The sequence below is a fragment of the Elgaria multicarinata genome, chromosome 12, assembly GCF_023053635.1.
Source record: "Elgaria multicarinata webbii isolate HBS135686 ecotype San Diego chromosome 12, rElgMul1.1.pri, whole genome shotgun sequence".
Lineage (NCBI taxonomy): Eukaryota > Metazoa > Chordata > Lepidosauria > Squamata > Anguidae > Elgaria > Elgaria multicarinata.
This window is the reverse complement of record NC_086182.1, coordinates 30,612,913-30,637,363: the sequence shown is the minus strand read 5'-3', so window position 1 is coordinate 30,637,363 and position 24,451 is coordinate 30,612,913. Positions and strand designations below refer to the sequence as shown.

General features: G+C 45.4%; 1 protein-coding gene across 1 annotated transcript; it reads left to right on the top strand.

Moving 5' to 3' along the window:
- Positions 1 to 313: 313 nt before the first annotated feature.
- HTR3B (5-hydroxytryptamine receptor 3B) lies at positions 314 to 23,234 on the top strand. The gene is made up of 9 exons (XM_063139518.1): positions 314 to 359; positions 2,978 to 3,138; positions 12,530 to 12,574; positions 13,033 to 13,142; positions 14,243 to 14,412; positions 15,928 to 16,085; positions 20,501 to 20,711; positions 22,051 to 22,251; positions 22,975 to 23,234. The coding sequence occupies exons 1-9, from the start codon at positions 314 to 316 to the stop codon at positions 23,232 to 23,234; spliced, it is 1,362 nt and encodes a 453-aa protein (XP_062995588.1).
- Positions 23,235 to 24,451: the final 1,217 nt, after the last annotated feature.

Sequence of the window (24,451 nt, the reverse complement as noted above, 5' to 3'; positions counted from 1 at the left end):
AACAGATGAATAAATACATTTCCGTCAGTGAGAATGGGAAGGAATGACAGAGAAGTGTATCAGGCTGGGTGGGGATTGGGGGCAGCCACTGTGGGGTGGGATTCTGGGGAGGGGCCGTAGCCCAGTGGTAGAGCAGATGCCTCATAGGCAGAAGGTCCCAGGTTCAAGTCCTAGCAGCATCTCCAGTGATGAGGCTCCGGTGATGGAAAATACCCTTTTTGTACGCCCATCAGTGTACGCTGCCCTTCCCCATCTTTGTGTCCCCAAGATGTTTTTGGTCTGCAGCTGCAATCTGCCCCAGCCATCGTGACCCATGGCCAGGGATACTGGGACTTGCAGTCTAAGCCAGTTTGAGGAAGGTGGGTGTAGACCGCAGAAGGCAGTGCCATATGCTCACACATGAGCAGTTGCTTAAGGAAAGATCCTTCATCCTATGAAATATGCTACCCCTTCACAGGGATGGGTGAGAATTTTATTTGATTCCATTTTTGGTAAGAGTTTACCAAATTCATGTATTCATTTTATTTGCAAGATTTAGATACCATTCCACATCTAAATACATTTTGGAGCAGTGGACAATAAAAGATAAAAAAGATAAGAGAATAAGGAAAGGAAAGGAACCTCTCGTGCAAGCACTGAGTCATTACTGACTCTTGGAAGGACGCCAGCTCTCCCCACGGCCTGAGTTCGATCCCAGCGGAAGCTGGTTTCAGGCAGCCGGCTCGGGTCGACTCAGCCTTCCATCCTCCTGAGGTTGGTAAAATGAGTACCCAGCTAGCTGGGGGAAAGGTAATCACGGCCGGGGAAGGCAACGGAAATGTCAACGAAAGAGAATAAACCACCATACTAAAAATTTGTTATTTTTTAAAAAACAGAATACCAGTGAAAGGCATGGCTGGTCAGTCAAGGAAGACTTCCTGGAATAAAGATGTTTTCAGGAGGCACTGGAAACAACACAGGGTTGATGGCTGCCTGACCTCCAGAGGCAGGGAGTTCCACAGAAAGGGGCCACCACACTAAAGGCTCTTCTCTGGCTGAATTCCAGCTGGCATGTCCTCTGATGACGTCAGTGACCAGCTAGGTTGATAAGGGAAAAGGTGCTCTCTTATGAAGAAATTCACACATTTCTTCATAAACAGGATGGAAAGGACTTGCAGTTTAAAAAATTGAAATGTGGGCGAAAGCACATCTGACAGACAGATCCTCCATCCACGCCCTGGGCTGTGAGTCCTTACCTCTTAAAAGTCTGGCTTTGAATCCTTGTACATTGAACCATGTTGGTGGTGCTGAATGAGAGTTGTCCCCGGCTTTTTTGTTTTGTTTTACAGTGTCCTCATCTTTAACAGCTACATGGGAGGCAGGTACATGTGGTTATCTCTAGGCTAGGAATAGTTTTACCTGTTCAATTTGGCCAATGAAGATGTGTGAGAATTTTGTTTGGTTCATTGTTTGATAAGAACGGGTCAAAATTCATAGATTTCTTGAATGAAGAGACCAGAAAGAACTTGAGATTTATGTGCGTGTGGCCGGATCTACACCTTGGATCAAATCCTTATGAATGTGGAATAAAAAACAGGAAATAACACTATGAAAGTGGTATATGGAATGTGGATTTTGCCCCACCAATTATTAGTGCACTTCAAAAACGCTATAAACCAGTGTTGTAGGTCTAACCTGTGTGTGTGTGTGTGTGTGTGTGTGTGTGTGTGTGTGTGTGTGTGTGTATTATCTGGGAGAAAGTGAAACTGACAAATTCATCCATCTCTGCCTATTCTTTACCCTGGTGAATATAGGTCTACTAGACAAGACAACTCTCTGTTGCTTCGTCTGTCTGTTTGGAAGGACACTCTTACGCAGAATTTGAATGAAATCATGACATTGCTAGTGCTTTTCAGATGTCTACTATTCCCCAGACTTGTTTGTTCCCTACCTTCTCTCAAAATGCAATATCAATGCTTAAACATTAATAAAGTTTTGGTCAGGGTGGGAGGGAAGGAAAGGAAAGACGGTAACCAAGACTGAGCACTGGCAGTCACTGGAAACAGAATAGACCATTGTGGCAGCAGAAGATGATGATGATGATGATGATGATGATGATGATGATGATGATGATTATTTATATAGCACCATCTATGTACATGGTGCTGTACAGAGTAAAACAGTAAATAGCAAGACCCTGCCGCATAGGCTTACATTCTAATAAAATCATAATAAAACAATAAGGAGGGGAAGAGAATGCAAACAGGCACTGGGTAGGGTAAACAGGCACAGGGTCGGGTAAAACTAACAGTATAAAGTCCAAACAGCATCAGGTTTTAAAAGCTTTAGGAAAAAGAAAAGTTTTTAGCTGAGCTTTAAAAGCTGCGATTGAACTTGTGGATCTCAGATGTTCTGGAAGAGCGTTCCAGGCGTAAGGGGCAGCAGAAGAAAATGGACGAAGCCGAGCAAGGGAAGTAGAGACCCTTGGGCAGGCGAGAAACATGGCGTCAGAGGAGCGAAGAGCATGAGCGGGGCAATAGTGTGAGATGAGGGAGGAAAGATAGGAAGAAGCTAGACCGTGAAAAGCTTTGAAGGTCAACAGGAGAAGTTTATATTGGATTCTGAAGTGAATTGGAAGCCAGTGAAGAGGCCATTGGCTGATTCCTGCCTTGTTTTATTTCATTTTATTATAATATTTATAGGCCCCCCCTTTTTTTTACAATGCCCACAAAGGTCACCCAGGCAATGCACAGCAACACAAGTAAAAACAAATGTGTGAAAACATGAAAAGAATGCTAAAAACGCTATTCATGATTTAAAAGGCCTAATCAGGGAGATGCGACTTAACTCCGTGATTTCAGCCATGCCACTGCAAGGCTCTGTATTCCGTTGTCAATGGAGCAGCTATTCCAGGAGGACCTGCCCTCTCCACGAAAGGACTGTGGCCTTTCTTCATGTTTCTGTCTGGCCTAATTACTTGCATTTGTTTGCTTGTCAGGAAGCTCAGCTGCAGCCACTCAACGACCCAAGAACTCCACTCTGCATCGCCTGACCCGGCGCCTCCTGAAGAACTACAAGAAGGGAGTGAGGCCGGTCCGAAACTGGGCTGAGGCCACCACTGTCTATCTCGACCTCTCCATCCATGCGGTACTGGACGTGGTAAAGAGAGTTTCTCACTTATTTACATCTGGGGGCTCAGAGGGTGTGATACCACTGAGATGCCTGCATGGGGAATGGCTTTAAACCAGGGGCAGAACCCATGTAGGATGCCTTTCTGTAGTGACAGGAGTGTAAATACAGGTGGGCTTAATGTCATTCCACTTTATTTATTTATTTATTTATTTATTACATTTATATACCGCCCCACAGCCGAAGCTCACTGGGCAGTTTACAAAAGTAAAACAGTAAACATTAAAAATAGGGGTGTGCACGAACCCCCAGCTCCGCTTCTCTTCCAGATCTGCGATTTGCGGATCGGGCTGCTTCGCTCCGCCTCCGCTCTGCCTATGTCCACTCTGCTCCGCTGTGGAGCTCCGGATCCGGATCGGAGCTCTGTTTCCCCCCCATAGGCTTGCATTAAGCTAAAAAAGTATACAACTTTTTTCTGTTAAAGTTAGAAACCTCAAGTTTGGCACCATGACACCTCATGGATGTATACACATGCACGCCAAGACTCAAGGCAATCCCATCATCCCCTGATTTTTGGGGAATTTATGAAAATTGGACACCCCATTCACACCCCTTTCGATAGCTCTGTCAATTTGCACGTTAGAAACCTCAAACTTGCCACCATGATAGCTTATCCAGGGATACACATGCATGCCAAGACTCAAAGCAGTCCCATCATCCCCTGATTTTTGGGGAATTTATGAAAATCAGGCACCCCATTCACACCCCTTTCGATAGCTCCGTCAATTTGCACGTTAGAAACCTCAAACTTGCCACCATGAGAGCTTATCCAGGGATACACATGCATGCCAAAACTCAAGGCAGTCCCATCATCTCCTGATTTTTGGGGAATTTATGAAAATCGGACTCCCCATTTGCAGACATGGGCTGTTCTCTGACGGTTTGACAGATAAAAAAAATTGAAGTGGGCACCCTCCCAGATGCCACCCTAATACTAATTATAATATTATGTATAAGAATATAATACTAATACTAATAATAATATGTATAAGAATATTACTAATACTATATGTAGGGAAATGGGACAAGAAGTGTGTATGCTTTGCCCAAACAGGATTTGAAATGCTCAATCTGTGGCTGTTGCACTTCACAAACAGTGCACACAGCACACTCACACAATAACACAGTCACACACACAGTCCAAGTAACAGAGAGAATAAATAGAGAATAATTTTTTTTTGTATTTTTTTGTATTTAGAAGAAAGAAGGAAGAAGAAACACAGTCAGGCTTTAAGAGAGGGGAGGGGGTGGGGGAACCAACCAAACAAACACTCCAAAATTTAAAAATAAAGTTTATATTAAATCAAAGTAAGGGAAAAACACAGAGCAAACTAAGCAAAAAGTCAGAAAGAAGCAAACAAACACACACACACACCAAGCTAAATCTAATCTATCTCCAAACACAGCAGCAGCACCTAACTAACTCCTCTCCCCACGAACGCAAAACCCACAAGACGCTGAGAGCTCAAAGCTCTGAGGGTGCCTCTGCCTTAGTCCCCCCCTCCAACGCTGGGATTGGAAGATGCTTCATGAGATGATCAATTCTCATCAGGATTGGGAGTTGAATGTGCCTGTCATCGCTTCAAAACAAAACAAAACACCCCGCCGGTTTACCTGCTGTCCCTGTTTGTTTACCCGACTTTTCCAAAAATTCTAGCAAGCTCGCAGCACGCAGAGAGCTGATAGTAGGTTCAAAATGACCCCCATCCATGACTCTCTAAGCACAATAAGTTTCAGAAATATAGCTTAAAAAACAACACAGTTATCCCCGATTCTTTTCCGCAATGCAATCCTATGGGCGAAATTTTTCAAAATGGCGATCGGATCGCTCCGTGTAAAGAGAAGCGCTCTGCCAATGGCCGCTTCTCTTTGCCTTGCTTTTACGGGTCCCCGGTCCGCTTCTACTCCACCTCTGGGCAAGGCGGAGCAGGCCAATTCGCTTCTGATTCGCCGCTTCTAATCGGAGCGGAGCACATCCCTAATTAAAAAGTATACAAAATTTAAAAACCATCAGAAACATAAAAACAACAGTATAAAAACAACAGTATCCATTTATAAAACAACAGTTCTGGGGTCAGTTAGAAAACAAACTTAGCGTTGTTAAATGCTGTTAAATACCTGGGAGAAGAAAAAAGTCTTGACCTGGCACCTGAAAGTTAACAGTGTTGGCTCCAGGCGAGCCTCATCATTCCATAATTGGTGGGCCACCACTGAAAAGGCCCTCTCCCTTGTTGCCATCCTCTGAGCTTCCCTCGGAGTAGGCACTCAGAGGAGGACCTTAGATGTTGAGTGCAGTGTACGGGTAGGTTCATGTTGGGAGAGGTGTTCCATCAGGTATTGTGTTCCCAAACCATGTAAGGCTTTATATCTTAAAACTAGCACCTTGAATTGGGCTCGGAAACATATACACAGCCAATGCAAGTGGGCCAGAATCAGTCTTATATGTTCGAACCTTCTGGTTCAGGTTATCAATCTGGCCGCTGCATTTTACAAAAGCTGCAGCTTCCGAACCGTCTTCAAAGGCAGCCCCAAGTAGAGCGCATTGCAGTAATCTAATTTGGAGGTTACCAGAGCATGGACAACCGAAGCTAGGTTATCCCTGTACAGATAGGGGTATAGCTGGGCCACGAATCGAAGTTGGCCGAAGGCACTCCGTGCCACCGAGGCCACCTGAGCCTCAAGTGACAGAGATGGTTCTAGGAGAACCCCCAAGCTACGAACCTGCTCCTTCAGGGGGAGTGCAACCCCATCCAGAACCGGTCAGAAGAACCACCCACCAGCAGCATCTCAGTCTTGTCTGGATTGAGTTTCAGTTTATTAGCCCTCATCCAGTCCATTGTCACGGCCAGGCACCGGTTAAGTGCCAGGCACCACATTAAGATGTAATGTGAGTTAGCACATGAAGGCAAACCCTGTAATTACCTGCTATGTAGCAGTAGTTGCAGGAGATGCACAGAGAAGAATATTTCAGCATTTCCAGAGCGCTGGTGCTCAGGTGCTGCTTGAAGGAGTGTGTTCTTCTCATTTTCTCAAAAAGCGATTTCTGCATAAAATACAACCAAAACAGTTTTGCCCCTGGATGCTCCATTGTTGTTACATGGTGTGTGTGTGTGTGTGTGTGTGTGTGTGTGTCAAAACGGGATAGAGACGAATGGAAAAGACTAGATTGTAAAGAGTAGTGAAGAGAGAGGTTATCTGTCTGGGTCAGCAATTAATTTATTCAAAGAAAGTGTGAAAGAGAGAGAGAATGTGATCAACGAGCTCAAACCTGCCTGATCTCAGATCTCTGCTTTTGACTCTCTCTCTGTGTGGCAGCAGGTTGTGACTTTGCAGGACTGATAGTAGAGCACTCTGCACATTATTATTTATTTATTTATTTATTTATTTATTTATTCATTTATATAGCACCATCAATGCACATGGTGCTGTACAGAGTAAAACAGTAAATAGCAAGGCCCTGCCACATAGGCTTACATTCTAATAAAATCATAGTAAAGCAATAAGGAGGGTAAGAGAATGGAAACAGGCACTGGGTAGGGTAAACAGGCACAGGGTAGGATAAAACTAACAGTATAACAGTTGTTAATGTTTCAGGATGATGTTCAGGACTCTGTTACTACAACCTGATTCACTTTAAGACATAATTTTATTTATTTATTTACAATATTTATATACCACTCCCCATTCAAGGTGTACAAGATAATATATATATAAAAATAATTAGAACGCATTAAAATAGAATTTTAAAAGCAAAATGAAAGGTGAACTGTGAACTGTGGCTGGTCATTAAGGAAAGTCTTCCTGGAACTATGACGAAAATAATACAAAGTTGGTGCCTGCCCGGCCTCCAGAGGCAGGGAATTCCACAGGAGGGGGGCCATCACGCTGAAGACTCTTCCCCTGGTTGATTCCAATCGGAGGATGGATCTATGTGGAACCACCAGGAGCAGGCCCTCGGATGACCTCAGTGACCGGGCAGGTTGGTAAGGGAGAAGGCGCTCTCTCAGGTATCCTGGTCCCAAGTTGTTTAGGGCTTTGTACACAAGTACAAGAACCTTAAACCTGGCCCGGTAGCGAATAGGCAGCCAGTGCAGCTCCCTCAGCAGAGGAGTTACATGCTGGAAAGGGGCAGCTCCAGACGACAGCTGAGCTTCAGCATTCTGCACTAGCTCCAGCTTCCGGAGCAGCTTCAAGGGCAGCCCCACACAGAGCGCGTTGCAGTATTTTAATGTGTGCTTTCTTCATGCTCTGAAGAACTGTTTGATGGGGAAAGAGCTTTGTTCTTTGTTGGTGGAGCACCCGCTTTGCGTGCACAAGTCCTCAAGTTCAATCCCTGGCAGGGCCAAGTTGCAGGTACTACTAGGGTGACCATATCAAAAGGAGGACAGGGCTCTTGTTGTTGAGTTATGGCTTTAAAAGCTGTTCAGTTATGGCACAGACTGGGATTCTGGCACATAACCTTTTGTGTTAAGTCTCTGTCTGGGCCCCCAGAGACTAGCAGAGATGCAGCGGTTCTCAGCCAAGACAGCAAAGACGTGAATTAAGACAAAGATTCTTGTAGGTTAAAATCAAACCTTTTTACTGGCAAATATATATAATTTAGTTATGGCAGTACAGATACAAATGCTTACAAACGGTCAGTCAATACAGCAACATAAGTGGGACAGCTTCATACGCAGATGAAGATGAAGATTATACAGCATATACTGAACACATGCAAAACACATTTACTTTTATAGATAACCTGTACAATGATGCAACTCCTTGCAACCCTTAATTGAAGACAATCAGTTAGACAATTATTCAATTATGACACTCAATGTCCAGGTGTAGAGTTGACCTTTAAGTTTCTGCTGAGTCCTCTGTTCTTCCAGATCCTCAGCAATTATCAAAGCAATGGAAAACATAACCAAGATCCATTCCAGGATCCAACACCTGTATCTTTAACAGTTGCATAGAAAAGGGAATTTCAGCAGGTGTCATTCGTATATATGGAGAACCTGATGAAATTCCATCTTCATCACAATGGTTAACGGTGCAGGAGCTATACTAGAGTGACCAGATTTAAAAGAGGGCAGGGCTCCTGCAACTTTAACTGTTGTGATGAAGAGGGAATTTCACCAGGTTCCCTATATATACAAATTAGGGATGTGCTCCGCTTCTAATCGGACCAGAGAAGCAGGAGCGGAGCGGGGGGCTTCGCCTGCCCTTAAGGCGGAGGCGAAGAGGATTGGGGGGCCGACGGAGTGTGTCGGAGAGGATCGAGGTGAAGGCGTATCCTTCGCTTCGATCCGGAGCTCCGCCGGAAAGGTAAGTGGAGTTTATCGGGCCCTGCCGCTGTCGCTGTCACCCATGCAGCGACAGCGGCAGGGCCCGGTAACCCCCCCGCCCTCCTCTCCCTTACCTGCCTCCATCCGCGGTCCATCAGCATCTTCAATTGAGCCCGCGGTTCCAGCAGGAAGTCTGGGCCGCTTGCGGCTCAGACTTCCTGGTGGAACCGCGGGCTCAATTGAAGACGGCGACGGACCGCGGACGGAGGCAGGTAAGGTCCCCCTCTCCCTTGGTCCCTTACCGGGCTCTGCCGCCGTTGCCGCATGGGCGGCGATGGCGGCAGGGCCCGGTAACCCCCCCATGGGGGGTAACGGAGCTCCGATCCGGATCCGGAGCTCCGAGCGGAGCGGAATGGGCACAGGCGGAGTGGGGGCGGGGCAGAGTGGTCCGATCCGAAAATGGCGGATCTGAAAGTGAAGTGGAGTGGGGGGTCCGTGCACACCCCTAATACAAATGCCACCTGCTGAAATTCTCTTTTCAATACAACTGTTAAAGATACAGGAGCCCTGTCTTCCTTGTCATATGGTTACCCTAGCAGGTACTATGAAGGACTCCTGCCTGAGCCTTGGAGAGTTGCTGTCCATCAGGGTAAGCAAAATTGGGCTAGATGGACCAGTGGTCTGTTTCCGTAGGAAATGACTTCGTGTGTCTATATGATATTCCGGCTCCATCGAATGCACACAAGTCAGATGAGAGCCAGGGCCGGTGCCAGACTATTTTGCGCCCTAGGCAAGGTGAGCTACTTTCACCACCACCACCTCAAAAAAATGCCAACTTTGATTTTTAAGAACATATGTTTCCTGGAAAAAATAAGAAGCACAAAACTTGAAACTGCTAAATTTATTTTAAAGTGCAAGAAATACGTCATGCCAATTATAGCAAACAAATTGGAAAGGAACGTCTACGGGTCTAAAATGCATTATGTAATAGGAATATCACCTCCAGATCATCCCCCCCAACTCACACGCGCACACGCACACACACACACGCACTCAGCATCACTCACTCGAAACAAACACACACATGAACACATGCATTCACTCAAAGACCCCATGCGCCCCATTCACCCATACATTCTCTCTCTCTCTCTCTTCTGGGCACGTTCCAAAAGTCCAAATGTGGAGCCGCCCCACCCCCACCCCAGCGTCCCTGGCTTCGCTTCGGCTGGGCAGGCGCATGGTGCCATCTCGCCCCCCCCCAGGCCCAGCTGAATCCTCGGGCCGGGCCGGCTCACAGCCAACGCACGTGAGTGCTGCGTTGTGCCCGGCGCCCCTCTTAACTCGGCGCTCTAGGCGGCCGCCTGAGTGGCCTCTATGGTAGCATCGGCCCTGATGAGAGCACAGTGGCCCAGACGCAAGGTACAGTGTTTGCCACTGTGCTGGAAGGGAGGGGTCTTCTTCCTTTTTTTTATTTTAACATAATGAACTTTCACTGACGATAACCCTATTTGTACCACCTGGCAATCGGAGAAGAGATTCGGCTGTGTAATCGCCGTTGCCAGAAGCGGCAGGCTCTAAAAGAGCGCGGAGGCGGCCCAGGCCTTGGCAGGTGCCTGCGCTAATAGGCAAGCCATTGCGGCAGCCATTGTGGTGCGTGAAGAGCTTTTGCCCCGTCTTTGCCGCCGCCTACGACTTCTTTTGTTGATCTTTTGCCTCCTGTTTCACACACATAAAAGGCGGGAGCAGTCTGAGAATCTCCAGTTATTAGCAGGGCCTTGGGGAAATCTGATTAGACAGATAATCTAGTCAACGGAGAAAGAGCTCCAATTTGTTTAGATTGAGTTTCGTCAATGCCGAATTCCACGTACCTTCGTATTCCACTCCACTGACTAGAGCCTCCCAGACAGACGCCAAGGCATCTGTTCCAACAGGATGCCGAACTGGGGGAAGATAAATAAGAATGTGGAGGAATTATCTGTATGTTTGCTAACCACCAATTTAAGACTAAGTAGGCTCCCTATGTTAGGAAGACTAATGAATTCCAATTCTCCCAAATATCCTTTGCTTTTAACAAGCAAGATGGAAGGGATCTGTACATGCACACTCAAATGGGGAGGAAGAGTTGTGAACAACACAACAAGAGAAGCAATTATATTGGCCAGCTGGCATGGAGAGAAACTCAGAAGGGATTCAAGTTTCACTTCCAGGCGTCCTTTCCCCCACTCTGGTCCTAGGAAGTTTAAGGTGAGTGGAGGAAGCATCAACAAGCCGAGGGGTTTAAAGAAGCAAGGAGCTTCCTGGCAAGGATAAGCATGAAAGGCCATGGATGGGCAAGGAGGGAAGAACTGGTGGGGTTGTTGATCAGAAGGAAACGAGATGAGGAATCCCCCTCTCACTCTCTGTATAATTCTCTCTCCTGTGCCAAATCCACCAAACATCCTTATGTTAAGGAATGTTCTTCTTTGGGTCAAGTGTTCTGAAACCAAAGAACACTTGCTAAGCCATGGTCTTGATGTTCAGTTGTCTCCAATACAGTGGGCTCAAAGCTGGCTTAGGGTTTTAGATGACCAAAAATTTTGGGGCACAGCCACTCCCCATATTTGGAGTCATGGTTTCGCATGGAATTTTGCAAAAGTATTTGTCTTTAAGAACATAAAAACAGCCCTGCTGGATCAGACCAGGGGTCCATCTAGTCTAGCATCCTGTTCACATACTGGGCAACTATCAGGAACCCACAAGCAGGGTGCAAGTGTGACAGCACCTTCCTGCCCATGTTCCCCAGCCACTGGTGTACATGGGCATCTGCCTCTGATACTGGAGCTTGGGCATAGCCATCAGGACTAGTAGCCATTGATACCCTTCTTCTCCAGCGTATTGGTGTGTGTGTGTGTGTGTGTGTGTGTGTGTGTACGTACGTATGTGTACTACTGATCCAAATATGCAAACTGTCACAGCATGCTCATAGAGTATAGTGGCCATTCCAACAATTGGGGAGGAATGTATCTCCTCTGCCCTCCTGGCATCATTAGAGTATACCTGGGTTGTTCTGTCATTGTCTTAGAAGAACCTGCACCTTCCAAATTTTGAGCCATCCAGGAGGGAATATCAGGGATGCTACTCTGTTTTTAAGCCCTGCATTTTCAAAGAATATGCATTATTCTTAGCAACTTGATTAATGTCAGAGAAACTAATTAGGGTGGATGAAGGAGAGAGAGACAGGCGATTTGTTCACAGTTCCAAGCGCCGGCAGCGTGCCATTTCATCAATGGTAATTTACTGTAAGAAGCATCGGACAGAGTTGGATACCTGAGAGTTGAGGATCAACAAAAATGGCAGCAGAAAGGAGAGGCAGGGATGATAGAGCGGGAATGGCAGAGAATCTTCTATCCAGTTCTGGGAAATCGTGTCAGTGCCTCCTGTTGCTGTTGTTTTTACCTAGCTGGGTGCCAGACCTAGTTCTTGCCAACCTGAAATCAGCATGCAAACCTGATCCCAGAAGCCTTGGCAAGGGTCAGGAAGTACCACCTGCTCTGGCATAGTGCTGTAAAGAGCCTTCCTTGCTGTTCTGGATGGTCACTCTGCAATGCCATCTTTTGGCCAGAGATGGGTGAGAGCACACAGGTTGCTTCCCCATCTGACATTGTTTAGTTGTGAGTTTAACACCTGCTGTGTGTTGGAGTCCTGAAACTGGGAGTTTAATTAGAACACCTGGGAGGGTCCAGTTTCATGTGGGTCTCATTGTTTGAATGTACACATGGCAATGACCTTTGGAAGAACAGACAGTATAGCCTCTCTAGGCAGAGCTGTTTATAATTTACCCTCCACATTTTTTTTAAACTAACACCTTTTCTTACTGGCAGCTGGGATAGCTGTGAAATAGGTTTCTGTTGGTGCTGAAAACTGAGTTCAAAAGAGTGGTCTAGTGTGTACTTAGTCTTTTGAGTAAGTTACTGCCCCAAAGGGCAGTACCTACCTGTGCTTTATAATCTCTTTATAATAAATAAATAAATAAATAAATAAATAAATAAATAAATAAATAAATAAATAAAACTCTTGCATGATTTCTGCAATGTATCTTGTCTTCCTATTAGGATGGTCAGAATCAGAAGCTAACAACAAGCATCTCATATCGACAGGTAAGGCAGATGAACATGTAAGGGACCATTGCGGGTGAGAAGAAACTTCATTGGACTTCCACGTGGCCTGCTTTGCCTTGAATTTTCCCTTCATTCTCATTTAATTCACAATGCTTGGTACCCTTTTCCTGGAGTGATGAGGAATGAACAGCAGCCTCACCTGGACCAAATTCCTCCAGAAAAGAGTGCAAGGAGCATTAAATTATATAAGACAAAAGATTTGACCAAGTAAAGAATCAGCGGAAGCATTTCTGCATCTCTCTGAAAGAATTAGTGTACACCCCAGACTCCAGTATAATCACAAACTACCTGGAACTGAGATTATCCCCGGATTTCTCTACTTCTTTAACCAAGAACTGAACAAATTGCTCTCAGCTTCCACCACAGTGAATTCTCCCTTTATCCTCCAGTACAGTTTGGAAAGAGATACATAAGCTTGTCTCATCTTTCCTTTGCAGTTCTGGAGGGATGAATATCTCATTTGGAATTCCAGTGGCTATGACGGGATCCAAGAAATCTCTTTGCCCATCAGCTCCATTTGGGTTCCGGATATTATCATTGGTGAATCGTAAGTTTAGACCATGTTAGGCTGGGATACTGTTTACTCTAATCCAGGTTACTCTAATCCAGCCTTCCTCAACCTGGGGCGCTCTAGATGTGTTGGACTGCATCTCCCAGAATGCACCAGCCAGCTGGGACATTCTGGGAGTTGTAGTCCAACACATCTGGAGCGCCCCAGGTTGAGGAAGGCTGCTCTAATCCAACTCTTATGTGTATTCTTCTTTGGGATGAAGTTTCTGATGGCTCTCATAGGTTTAGAATCCTGTGGTATCACATATTGTTTTTTTATTGTATTATGAAAGTATGTTTTATTATTGTTATTAAACACTCTGGGGGCCTTATATAGAAAAATGGGAAATAAATTTAATTAACAAATCAAGAAAGAAGATGGATTGCAGTGAAAGTCCACATGCACCCACAGACACCCACATGTATATGTATTTGACTAACAGAAACAAAAATATTAAAATCTTAAGACAAAATGTTTCAGCTTGTGCCTTCTTCAGCCCACACACAATTTCTTTTACTCTGTTCTTGCAAACGAATGGTGGTTATCACCTTTAACGCCCTACATGGTTTGGATCCAGGCTACCTGCGGGATCGCCTTCTCCCATACAATCCGCCCTGCACACTCAGGTCCTCTGGGAAAAATCTACTTCAGTCAGCAAAGACTAGATTAACAACTGTTACGCAAAGGACCTTCTCTTCTGCTGCTCCCAGACTGTGGAACCACCCTCCGGAGGAGACTCATCAACTTAACAGTCTACTAGCATTCAAGAAAGCTATAAAGACTGATCTCTTCTGGCAGGCCTATCTGGTGGAATTTTAAGATGTTTTTAGAATGTTTTTAGGATGTTTTTAACAAAGTATATTGTGTTTTAATTGAGTATTATGTATTTCATAGTTCATTGTTGTTTCCCGCCTCGATCAAAATGGAGAGGTGGGCAAGAAATAAATGTATTGTTTATTATTATTATTATTATTATTATTATTATTATTATTATTAAAAATAAGAGTTCCAGGTAACTTGAAGTGCTTGTTGGACTGTCTCTGCTGTGTCAAGCCATTTTCTCTCTCACTTTCTCTCCCGCTCTCTCCTTGGAGTAGTGTGGATGCCAGCAGATCCCCTGATATCCCATTTGTTTACTTAAATGCCACTGGCATGATCAGGAACTACAAGCCCATGCAAGTGGTGTCAGCATGCAGCCTGGAAATGTATGCCTTCCCGTTCGACACCCAGAACTGCAGCCTGACCTTCAATAGCGCCTTGCACACAGGTGAGCTGGGCCTCGTAGTACCGTGGGAGTGTCCCTTCTCAAGCCCTATGTGGGCCCTGAACCTGAGCATTATCAGTCTTCATTGCTGTTCTTAGCAATGAGAAATCTCTGCTCTTTGCACTGGATACAGACTGCCTTCCCTTTGCCTCACAAAGGGGCCAGGTTATTTGAAGGAACACCTCCTCCCATATAGAATCATAGAATAGCAGAGTTGGAAGGGGCCTACAAGGACATCGAGTCCAACCCCCTGCTCAATGCAGGAATCCACCCTAAAGCATCCCTGACAGATGCTTGTCCAGCTGCCTCTTGAAGGCCTCTAGTGTGGGAGAGCCCACAACCTCCCTAGATAACTGATTCCATTGTCGTACTGCTCTAACAGTCAGGAAGTTTTTCCTGATGTCCAGCTGGAATCTGGCTTCCTTTAACTTGAGCCCGTTATTCCGTGTCCTGCACTCTGGGAGGATCGAGAAGAGATCCTGGCCCTCCTCTGTGTGACAACCTTTTAAGTATTTGAAGAGTGCTATCATGTCTCCCCTCAATCTTCTCTTCTCCAGGCTAAACATGCCCAGTTCTTTCTGTCTCTCCTCATAGGGCTTTGTTTCCAGACCGCTGATCATCCTGGTTGCCCTCCTCTGAACACGCTCCAGCTTGTCTGTGTCCTTCTTGAATTGCGGAGCCCAGAACTGGATGCAGTTCAGTTCTGGGCTCTGTACCTGCCTGGACCTTAAGATCATCCACAGGGGTCCTTCTCTGTGAGCCCCTGCCAATGGAAGTGAGGCAGGTGGCTACTAGGAGGAGGGCCTTCTCGGCTGTGGAATGAGCTCCCCAGAGGGGTTCGCCTGGCACCTACACTGTATTCCTTCCGTCGCCAGCCGAAGACCTTTTTAAAAATTTTCTCAGTATTTTAACACCTAATTTAATTTAAATTTAAACTTTGCTGTTTTAATTCCATATTTTAATCCATATCAATTTCTGCTGTGTGGCTTTATCCTGGTTGTGCTTTTTAGATTGTATTTTGTATTTGTGTTTTTAGATGGTTGGTTGTTTTATTATGCTTTTCATGGCTTTAATTTTTGTGAACCGCCCAGAGAGCTTTGGCTTTTGGGCGGTATAAAAATGTAATAAATAAATAAATAAATAAATAAATTTCCATCACTCCACAGGGCAGTAGTTGGGTCTGACAGGTTGAGGACCGAGAGATGTACCTTGGAACAATAGGTATGCAAGGTGCATCTTCTTGCCATCACAGCAACTACCTTCCAGAGTCTTTCCCCTCCTTCTGAGTTCTCAAGTTGCTGGCGAATCTGCTTTGCATGCAGAAGGTCTCCGGCTTGTTCCCTGACATCTCCAACTAGAGAAGGAGAAGGTCCTGCCTGAAACTTTTGAGAGTCACTCTTGACAACAATTCCAGGCTAGATGGACCAAGGCGTGTATGCTTCTATGCAGCCTTGTATGTTTCCATGCATGCAACTCATTTGCTGTTGTTTCCAAAGGCCTTCCTTGTGTCCCTCTCAGTTCAGGATGTGGATCTTGCCTTCCGGAGGAGTGATGAGGGAATCAAGAGCGAGCAGAAGTTGTTTCTGAACGATGGAGAATGGGAGCTGGTTTCTGTGCTCTGTGAGCGAATTATCCTGCAAACTCAATCTGGAAGCTTTGCCCAGATTCGGTTTCATGTGAGTATCAGAAACATTGTTTTCTATTGTAACCTTGTCCCCTTCCAGTCCTTGCCTCCTCTTCCCTTGCATTAATTGCATTAATTAGTGTCCCAATGTTCTGTTTTTCTAGTCCATGTGTCTTGTTCACAAAGGCTTCTCAGCAAAACCTGGTCATCCAGGTCGCTTGGGAGGAAAGGTTACAGCACAGCCTTTTCCAATGGACTTTCAGTATTATTGGTGCCAACTTTTTGCATGATAGCTGGCTGTTTTTCATTTATGCTTAGCAAAGTCTTTAAAACACTTTTCAAAACTTGCTTTTTATTTGTGTGGGATCTTGCATGGAGCTTGCAGTTTATCATTTGACTCCCAATCTCCTATAATCTTTTCAGTTGGTTTTGTTCATACATTCAGTCTCACTTTATTTTTATTTATTTTAAGCCCGAGCTTTCCCACACTTGTAATAAATAAATTCCACACTTCCTCCCCACACCAAATAAAATTGGAGATATTCTTCACTCTTATATCTGAAAAGGCTTACCTTTAGCAAGGTTTACCCAAGAGCCAGTGTAGTGTAGTGGTTAGAGTGCTGGGATGGGAAGACCCGTGTTCAAGTTCTCACTTGTCCATGAAACTTACTGGGTGACTTTGAGCTAGTCACTATATACACTATGTAAACATTAGTTCACAGTCATAGAATCATAGAATAGTAGAGTTGGAAGGGGTCTATGAGGCCATTGAGTCCAACCCCCTGCTCAGTGCAGGAATCCACCCTAAAGCATCCCTGAAAGATGGTTGTCCAGATGCCTTTTGAAGGCCTCTAGTGTGGGAGTGCCCACGACCCCCCTAGGCAATCGGTTCCATTGTCGTACTGCTCTAACAGAAAGTTTTTCCTGATGTCCAGCCAGAATCTGGCTTCATTCATAATGGACAACAACAACAACAATAAATTTATTTATTTCTTACCCGCCTCTCCCTTTGGATCGAGGTGGGGAACAACATTAGTACAGGAATCAACACATCTTAAAAATTCTTGATTTTACATTGAGCTGGGTAGGCCTGCCGGAAAAGGCTCATCTTCAAAGCTGCCTTAAAATCACAGAGAGAGTTAATTTTACGAATCTCCTCCGGCAGGCCGTTCCACAATCCAGGGGTGACAGAAGAAAAGGTCCTCTGGGAAACTGATGTCAGCCTAGTTTTGGCTGACTGAAGTAAGTTCACCCCAGAGGACCTGAGTGAGTAGGGCAGACTGTATGGGAGAAGGCGACCCCACAGGTAATAACATGGATAGGTCTGGGGCAGGAACTGTTTTCAAACTGTCATGCATTCCCCACCCCCAGCATTCCCAGTCAAGAAGATCCAGCTTGTGAATGGGGAAGGTATTTGTTTGTTTTGCGGGTAGAAGTCAGAATCACAGCTGGCAAATGAGTATGTTTCATTGTTCACAACTTGTGCAGACCTCTAAAGTCTTATCTGGTTCTTCTTGAGGCACGCAGAAGGGAAGGAGCTAATTTGTCCATGCCATTCACTGGAGGGGGGGTGGAATGTGCTTTTCATTTTGATGAGCTTCTTGACTGAGAGCAAACACCTCATTAATTTTAAAGATATCAGCCTGCAAACTTTATTCATGTCGGAGAGAAAAGCAGAGAGCATTTCAAGGGAATCATGCCAAAGGCAGCATCTGTAGGGTGGGAGGCAAAGGAAGTGTGCACATGCTTTCCAGGGAGAAGACCCCAAGGCAGAGGCGTATGTGGCTGATTGAGTTTCTTTGGCCTTCTCCAAAGCTTAGCTGGGCGCTAGGCAGCTGGCTACTTCCTTCCCAGTTCCCAAAGATGGAATGGACCTCCAAGAAGGCCCAGGGGTGTTGTCATGTCCAGATTTCTGGTTGTCTGTAGGAGTAGAAAGGTGAAACTTGGGAATGAAGATGACTGACCAGATATCTGTCAATCGCGCCCCCTTAGAATATCTGGTTGACATGTAAATTAGAGAACCTACCCTTGTGTTTGACCTGTGAGAACCTGCGAATCTGTTGCATGCCTCCAATACGTACACATAAGTGCTCTGAATAAGTAACACCATATGCATGTCTAGCTCCTGGCAGATCCATGAACTTAAAGTCCAATCTGTATGCTTACAATTTATGCGCATACCAAAGAGCCTGATGTATGCATAGCATTAGGGGTGGGCAGATCTTCAGGCTTATGAGATAGACTTTGTTGTCATTTTTCTTGGAACGTCAATATCCACCAGTGGGAGTCAGGTGCAAAATCATGACTCAGGGAGTTGTGCCTAGATGCAAAATGACGACTTAGGGGGAAGAAGCCAATTACCTATGGCACCCCACTGGGATGACTTGAATATGCAAGTACAAATCTACATCTGGATTACTACCGCTCAGGGATTCAAACAGTAAATTAATGTGTGTGTGCTGGGGGTGGGGCTCAAATAAATAGTACAAATCATTCAGTGATCTCTCAGTTGACCCTGATTGACCTTCTGCCCACCCCTGGGGTAAACATTTGTGCAAGAGCCTCATGTGGCGCAGAGTGGTAAGCGGCAGTTTCTGCAGCCGAAACTCTCCCCATGGCCTGAGTTCGATCCCAGCGGAAGCTGGTTCTCAGGCAGCCGGCTCAGGTCGACTCAGCCTTCCATCCTTCTGAGGTCGGTAAAATGAGCTAGCTGGGGGAAAGATAATAATGGCCGGGGAAGGCAATGACAAACCACCCCGCTACAAAGTCTGCCAAGAAAATGTCAGCGAAAGCAGGCGTCCCTGTAGGAGTCAGCAATGACTCAAGTGCTTGCATGAGAGGTTCCTTTCCTTTCCTATTTACACTCAAGCTGTGTGTGATATTGCTTCTCCCCACTTTTGCAGGGCCGTTTTGCAGGATATTTTGTGATGGAGGGAGGAGTCCATTAAAAACTGCTGTCTTACCTTTAAGTATGAGATGACCACAGGATTCCTTCCTTCTTCTTCTTTTTTTTTTTTACATTAATATTTTTTTCTGGATGGAAGAAGCCATCTTTATCCTCCCCCCTAAATGCCCCAGGGAATGATCCTATGTCATGATGCTGAACAATTCCCATGGGGCATTCTGACCCAAAAGTACATCCAGGTTGCAGAGAGCCATCAACTTTTGCTTTTAAAAAAAGTGGGGGGAAGACAAATGGCAAAATCCTTATTATTATTATTATTATTATTATTATTATTATTGTTATTGTTATTGTTATTTCCATACAGCCCCATAGCTCTCTGTATAGAAGCTCTCTGGGTTGTTTCCAAAAGATTAAACATTAAAAAAAAATGCTATACAGATTTTAGAACAATAGAAACATTAAACAGACAAGCATTAAGGCAAGACAAGCATTTTTAATATTCCCACCCAGCAAAGGTTTGTGGGGTATTTTACCCCCCAAAAAATATGTACGGAAATCACTGGGCTGAATTAGTGCAGCACTAATTTGTACATCTATTGAGGCTTCAGAAGTACAATTGTGAAGCAAAAAGCGCCCTCCAAACCAAAAGGCTGGGAGCAAGGACACACGCTGTCTAGCTCTCCCCCTCCCCATTTTTTACAAGCTCCACAGTCTTTGGAGCTTCTTTGCTGAAGGAATGAGCAGAGAGAGAGAGAGAAGGCAATACCGACATCAGACCTATGGTTGACCGTCCGTCTCTGCTTGGCTCACGAAGGCAGCTATGCAAGATTGAGTGCCGGAGGGATCCTTTGCTGACAGTACTGTTGGCGCCTAACCTTGGGTAATATTCCGCCTCCAGCGTGCAGCTGCGGAATGGGCACCAAGTGGGATTGATTCCCTCCATTAGCACCAATGGGTTGCAAATACCTTTTGTGTACTTATTATTACTTGGCGTTAACGGATAATGAAACGGTGGCATAATATTGCTAACACCTGAAGGGTGTCTAATGGTAAATGCAGCTAAATTGAAAGCACTCTCCTCCTCCTCCTCTTTTGCTTTCTTCCTTTTGCCGGGGTATTGAAAGGCAGTGAGCTTGCTTGCCTGCTAGGCGGGATGGGAAGGGATTTGGCTGTGAAGAGAATGGCAGATAGTCATTCAGGACCATGGACAGCTCCACCAAGGAAGCTGCCCTTGAATTGTCTAGACCAGAGCAACTTCACCAGGAGCTTTAGGAAATCTGTGTAAGCAATTTACCATAGACCAGTGCAAGTTCAGATGCAATATGCCTTTCAGTGTCAATGGCTAGGGTCCGATAGCAAGAGAGGGCTTCCCAGCAGTATCTACTTGGCCACCACAGGATGCTGGACTTTATGGATCCAACAGAGCTCTTCTTACATGTTTATCAAAACTAGTGTCGCCAGCATGGCTCGTTGGGTCAGCATAAAATGTACTGGGTTAGATAGTTCCTTATAACTGAGATTGCATTCATTTCTACCACTGTTTCCCCTTCCTATTCCTCCAGGTTGTTATCTGCAGACGTCCCCTGCTCTACGTAGTCAGTTTGGTAGTTCCCAGCATTATCTTGATAGCCGTGGACCTGGCCAGCTTTTATCTGCCCCTGAACTCAGCAACAAGAATAACATTCAAAACCAGTGTACTGGTGGGCTACACACTATTCAAAGTCAACATGTCAGATGAGCTGCCCACTACTGGAACTGGTACTCCTCTGATCAGTGAGTATAACCAGGATAGCACTATCATCATCATCATCATCATCATCATCATCATCATCATCATCTCTCCTTTCTCAATCATGGTGGTTTTTCTAGGTGGACATGATGGGCTTTGCCAAGTCACACCGTCTTTTACTGATTCAGGAATTTCCTGACTATTGAACATGCTTTAAGAATGACTGCTTTCTGGATGTTGGTATGGATGTATTTTGGTGGGCCCAATTTCTGAAGGTTTTCTGTGTAATTTTTTGATGTTATGCTGGTGACCGATGTGATTTACAGAATAATTGTGACCTTTTCCTGTTGCCATAGTTCTTTAATCTTGATAGCCAGTGGTGTATCTTCTTCTTCTTCTTCTTCTTCTTCTTCTTCTTCTTCTTCTTCTTCTTCTTCTTCTTCTTCTTCTTCTTCTTCTTCTTCTTCTTCTTCTTCCTCCTCCTCCTCCTCCTCCTCCTCCTCCTCCTCCTCCTCCTCCTTTGTGATTTTATAGCAATTTCAAGGGTTCAGATTGCTTCAGATACATAATGCAGTGACCCTTATAGCTGTGATGTAAGGTAGAGTATTATACCCATATTGCAGGTAATGGAATCAAGGCAGAGAAACTGTGTTTTCTGTAAGGCCGCCATGGCAGAGGAAGATTCAAACTCAAGACAGTCTTGATTAATAGTGCAGTCTCTCTGCCACTATGCTCTTCACACCTAGGGTGATAGGAATGGGCTGTAATTGTGGCTGTGTTGAATCAAGAGCAGAAACCAGTCTTCTTGAAGGCAAAGTGCAACCCAGTTTTCTATGGCTGCTACATAGGCTCACCTGTAGTAGAAAACTTGACTAAAGGGAGCTTTAAGCCATGGACAACCCCCTTAGGAGAATATTCCACTATGTTGGCCCTCAGGGGTTGTGTGGCTGTCCTGTTTCAGTCATGCTGATAGCCTGCAGAGCACTGAGCAGAGAGGAGAAAATAGGATGTAGCATAAAAAAGTGGAAAGCAGGCGACTATAGTCTTGTTCTCAATGAGAACAAGGGGATTGAGCCGGGGGTTGGACTTGATGGCTTTGTAGGCCCCTTCTAACTCTGCTATTCTATGCTTCCATGGTTCTATGAAATGACACCTGGGCAATACCACTTCTGACAGAAGACAAATGACTGAATCTTCTTCCATGCTAAAAAAAGAAAGGAAAGGCCCTGCCTATAGAAAGCTAGCATTTTAGGAAGAAGGATTGTAATGTATCCTTCTGTGTGACATACTAGTTTTCTATGTGCAGGAAACTGAAGGGGTTTTTGTTTTGTTTTTGAGGAGGGAAGCTATTGGTCATAGCTGTGTCAATGGTTCTCTTCCCAGGTGTCTTCTTCACCATCTGCATGGCTCTGTTGGTCCTCAGCCTATCCAAATCCATCTTACTCATCAAGTTCCTCCACTTGGGTGAAGACCATATTCGGGAGAAGCTCTTTACTTCTTGCTCTTGCAAGAGCACTGATGAACATGGGGGTGGACATTCCAAGGTGTCCAGGAGCACAGGAGGAAAAGGCAATGATGTTGCAGGTACATAAGGAGAAAAAGTACAGGAAGGCAAGATCAGGGGTTATAAAATTAGACACGGTGTGGAGAAAGTAGGTAGAAATATATTTTTCCTCCTCTCTCATAACACCAGATCTTGGAATCACCCAATAAGATTGTCAGTAGATTCAAAGCAGGCAAAATCCTTTGTTCCCACAGCACATCATTTGTTTATGGAATGCTAATGGCTATTAGTCATGATGGCTACATTAAACTTTCAGGTTCAGACACAGGCTACTTCTGAATCCTAGTGGGGAGCAACAGTGGAGGAGGGGTCTTGCCTTTAAGCCCTTTTTTGTGAGCTTCTTGGAAGCGTCTAGTTGGCCACCATGGGAAGCTACTTTAGAATCTAGACAGACTTTTGGTTTAATCCATCAGAGCTCTTCTTTCGTTCTTAAGGACGAGCCACATACAAAGACCATAGATAAGTCCTGGAGAACCTGTAGCCCTGCAGATGTTGTTGGACTCCAACTGCCAACAGGGCCATCCAGCATGGCTGGAGGTCAAGGGTTGTAGGAATTGTGGTCCACGGACCTCTGTAGGGCCACATATTGCCATGGATGATGTTGCATGAAGTCAACAAAGAACTATGGCTGCTCTGGGCTTAGACCATAAGGCTGGGTTGGGTTCGGAATGAGAATGACGCAAAGCCTCACCCCTCCTTTTAACATCCCACCATTCTGAAGCTGTTTTTTTCCCTTCCTGCAGAGATCACATGGACTCGGGAAGACGCGGGCTTGAAAGACCACCAGGTTGGAACAACCACACTTCTGATGGAGAAGATCCTAAGAGAGCTCCTTCCCGTCAGTTCCCACCTCCGTGCATTGGATGGGGCTGCCAAAGCAGGGGGCGACTGGCTTGCTCTCTCAGACAAGCTGGACAAGCTCTTGTTCTGTATTTATCTCCTAGTGCTGGCCATTTACGGGGTCACCATGGGCTCCCTCTGGATGGCATGGAGCTTGCAGTAAGGGCAACAGGCAAGGACTATCCAACAAGCCTAGGTTGGGGTTGCCACATGGGCATCATGGGCAGCATCCCCAACCCTAACTCTTCTCTCTCCCCCTTTGAACACTAGATAACACAATTTAAAAAGTCTGGATGTTGCTTTAGTCCACAAGCGCTCTTTCAAGTTTCTCTGTGGGCCAAATTGGACATGACATTAAATCTATACTTGCACTTAATATACTTCTTTTTAGAAATGCAAATAGCATCTGCTTGGAGCACAATTATGGTGATCTCAGCAGGTAGGGAAGGGGGAATTTAACTCTTTCCTCCCCTGGGTCCGCCCTGAACTAGATGGCTCCTCTGAAGCTGTGATTGGCCTTGAGGGGAATGCTCCGATGGGCACCATTGGGGGGACTTCCATCCAATGGAACAGCCCTTTCCATGGAGTGTCCTGGCTGGGGATGATGGAGTCTGTTGTCCAACATGCCTGGAGGCTGCCAGTTTGGGGAAAGCTGTTCTAAGTGTCCTCCCACTCAGAGCTTCGCCACCCAGGCTTGTCAAAGTAACACCTTCCATTTTGCGAAATGACCCCTCCAGAGATACACCTTTTTACCTGCTGCTGTTGCCTCTGATAGTGCTTAGCGCTAATTGCGCATGAAATGCTTCTTCCGCCACTAATGAAATGCTAAGCATCAGGCAGCTTTCAAATCCCCTTCTCCAAAGAACCTCTCCCCTGTTCTGTGCCTCCGCTGTCCCTGGCTTTTGAGCTGCTCCAGCTCTCAGGCAAAGGCACCAGCCTAAGAGCTGTCTTGGCATCACCTTGCAGGGCCGTCCCTCTGGCTCTGCTCTCCATCACAAGTGGGAAATGCTGGGTTACCTGCTCCTTGTGCTTGACCTCCGAGAACTCTCAAAGCCCAGAAGCATCCATCTATCTACGCAAGCTGAAAAGCGTGTTTCTTTTTTTAACATCATCCTGTAGCAATGTATCTCTCCGGTGTCTGGGTTTATTGTCTCCTGCATGAAGATTCGTGGTGGCATCTGAAACTTGGGAGAGATTTTAGAATATTCAAAACAGCACCTTTCATTAAAATACAAATAAACACACTTAAAAAACAATAATAATGGTACAATCCCCTATGGAAGTTGAAATTTGAAAATAAATAAATGGGCAATAGCTGTCATCAAATGCTTTTGGTGCTTAAGGGAGTGCATCTTTTGCATCCCAAAACACTTCCTTCTC

What these genes read in the sequence shown, in the direction of transcription:
- HTR3B (XM_063139518.1), top strand. Translation starts at nt 314, where the DNA reads ATGGCCAGGGATACTGGGACTTGCAGTCTAAGCCAGTTTGAGGAAG. An exon ending in TCTAAGCCAGTTTGAGGAAG is followed by an intron (nt 360 to 2,977) that starts GTGGGTGTAGAC and finishes TTTGCTTGTCAG; the next exon opens with GAAGCTCAGCTGCAGCCACT. An exon ending in AACTGGTACTCCTCTGATCA is followed by an intron (nt 20,712 to 22,050) that starts GTGAGTATAACC and finishes TTCTCTTCCCAG; the next exon opens with GTGTCTTCTTCACCATCTGC.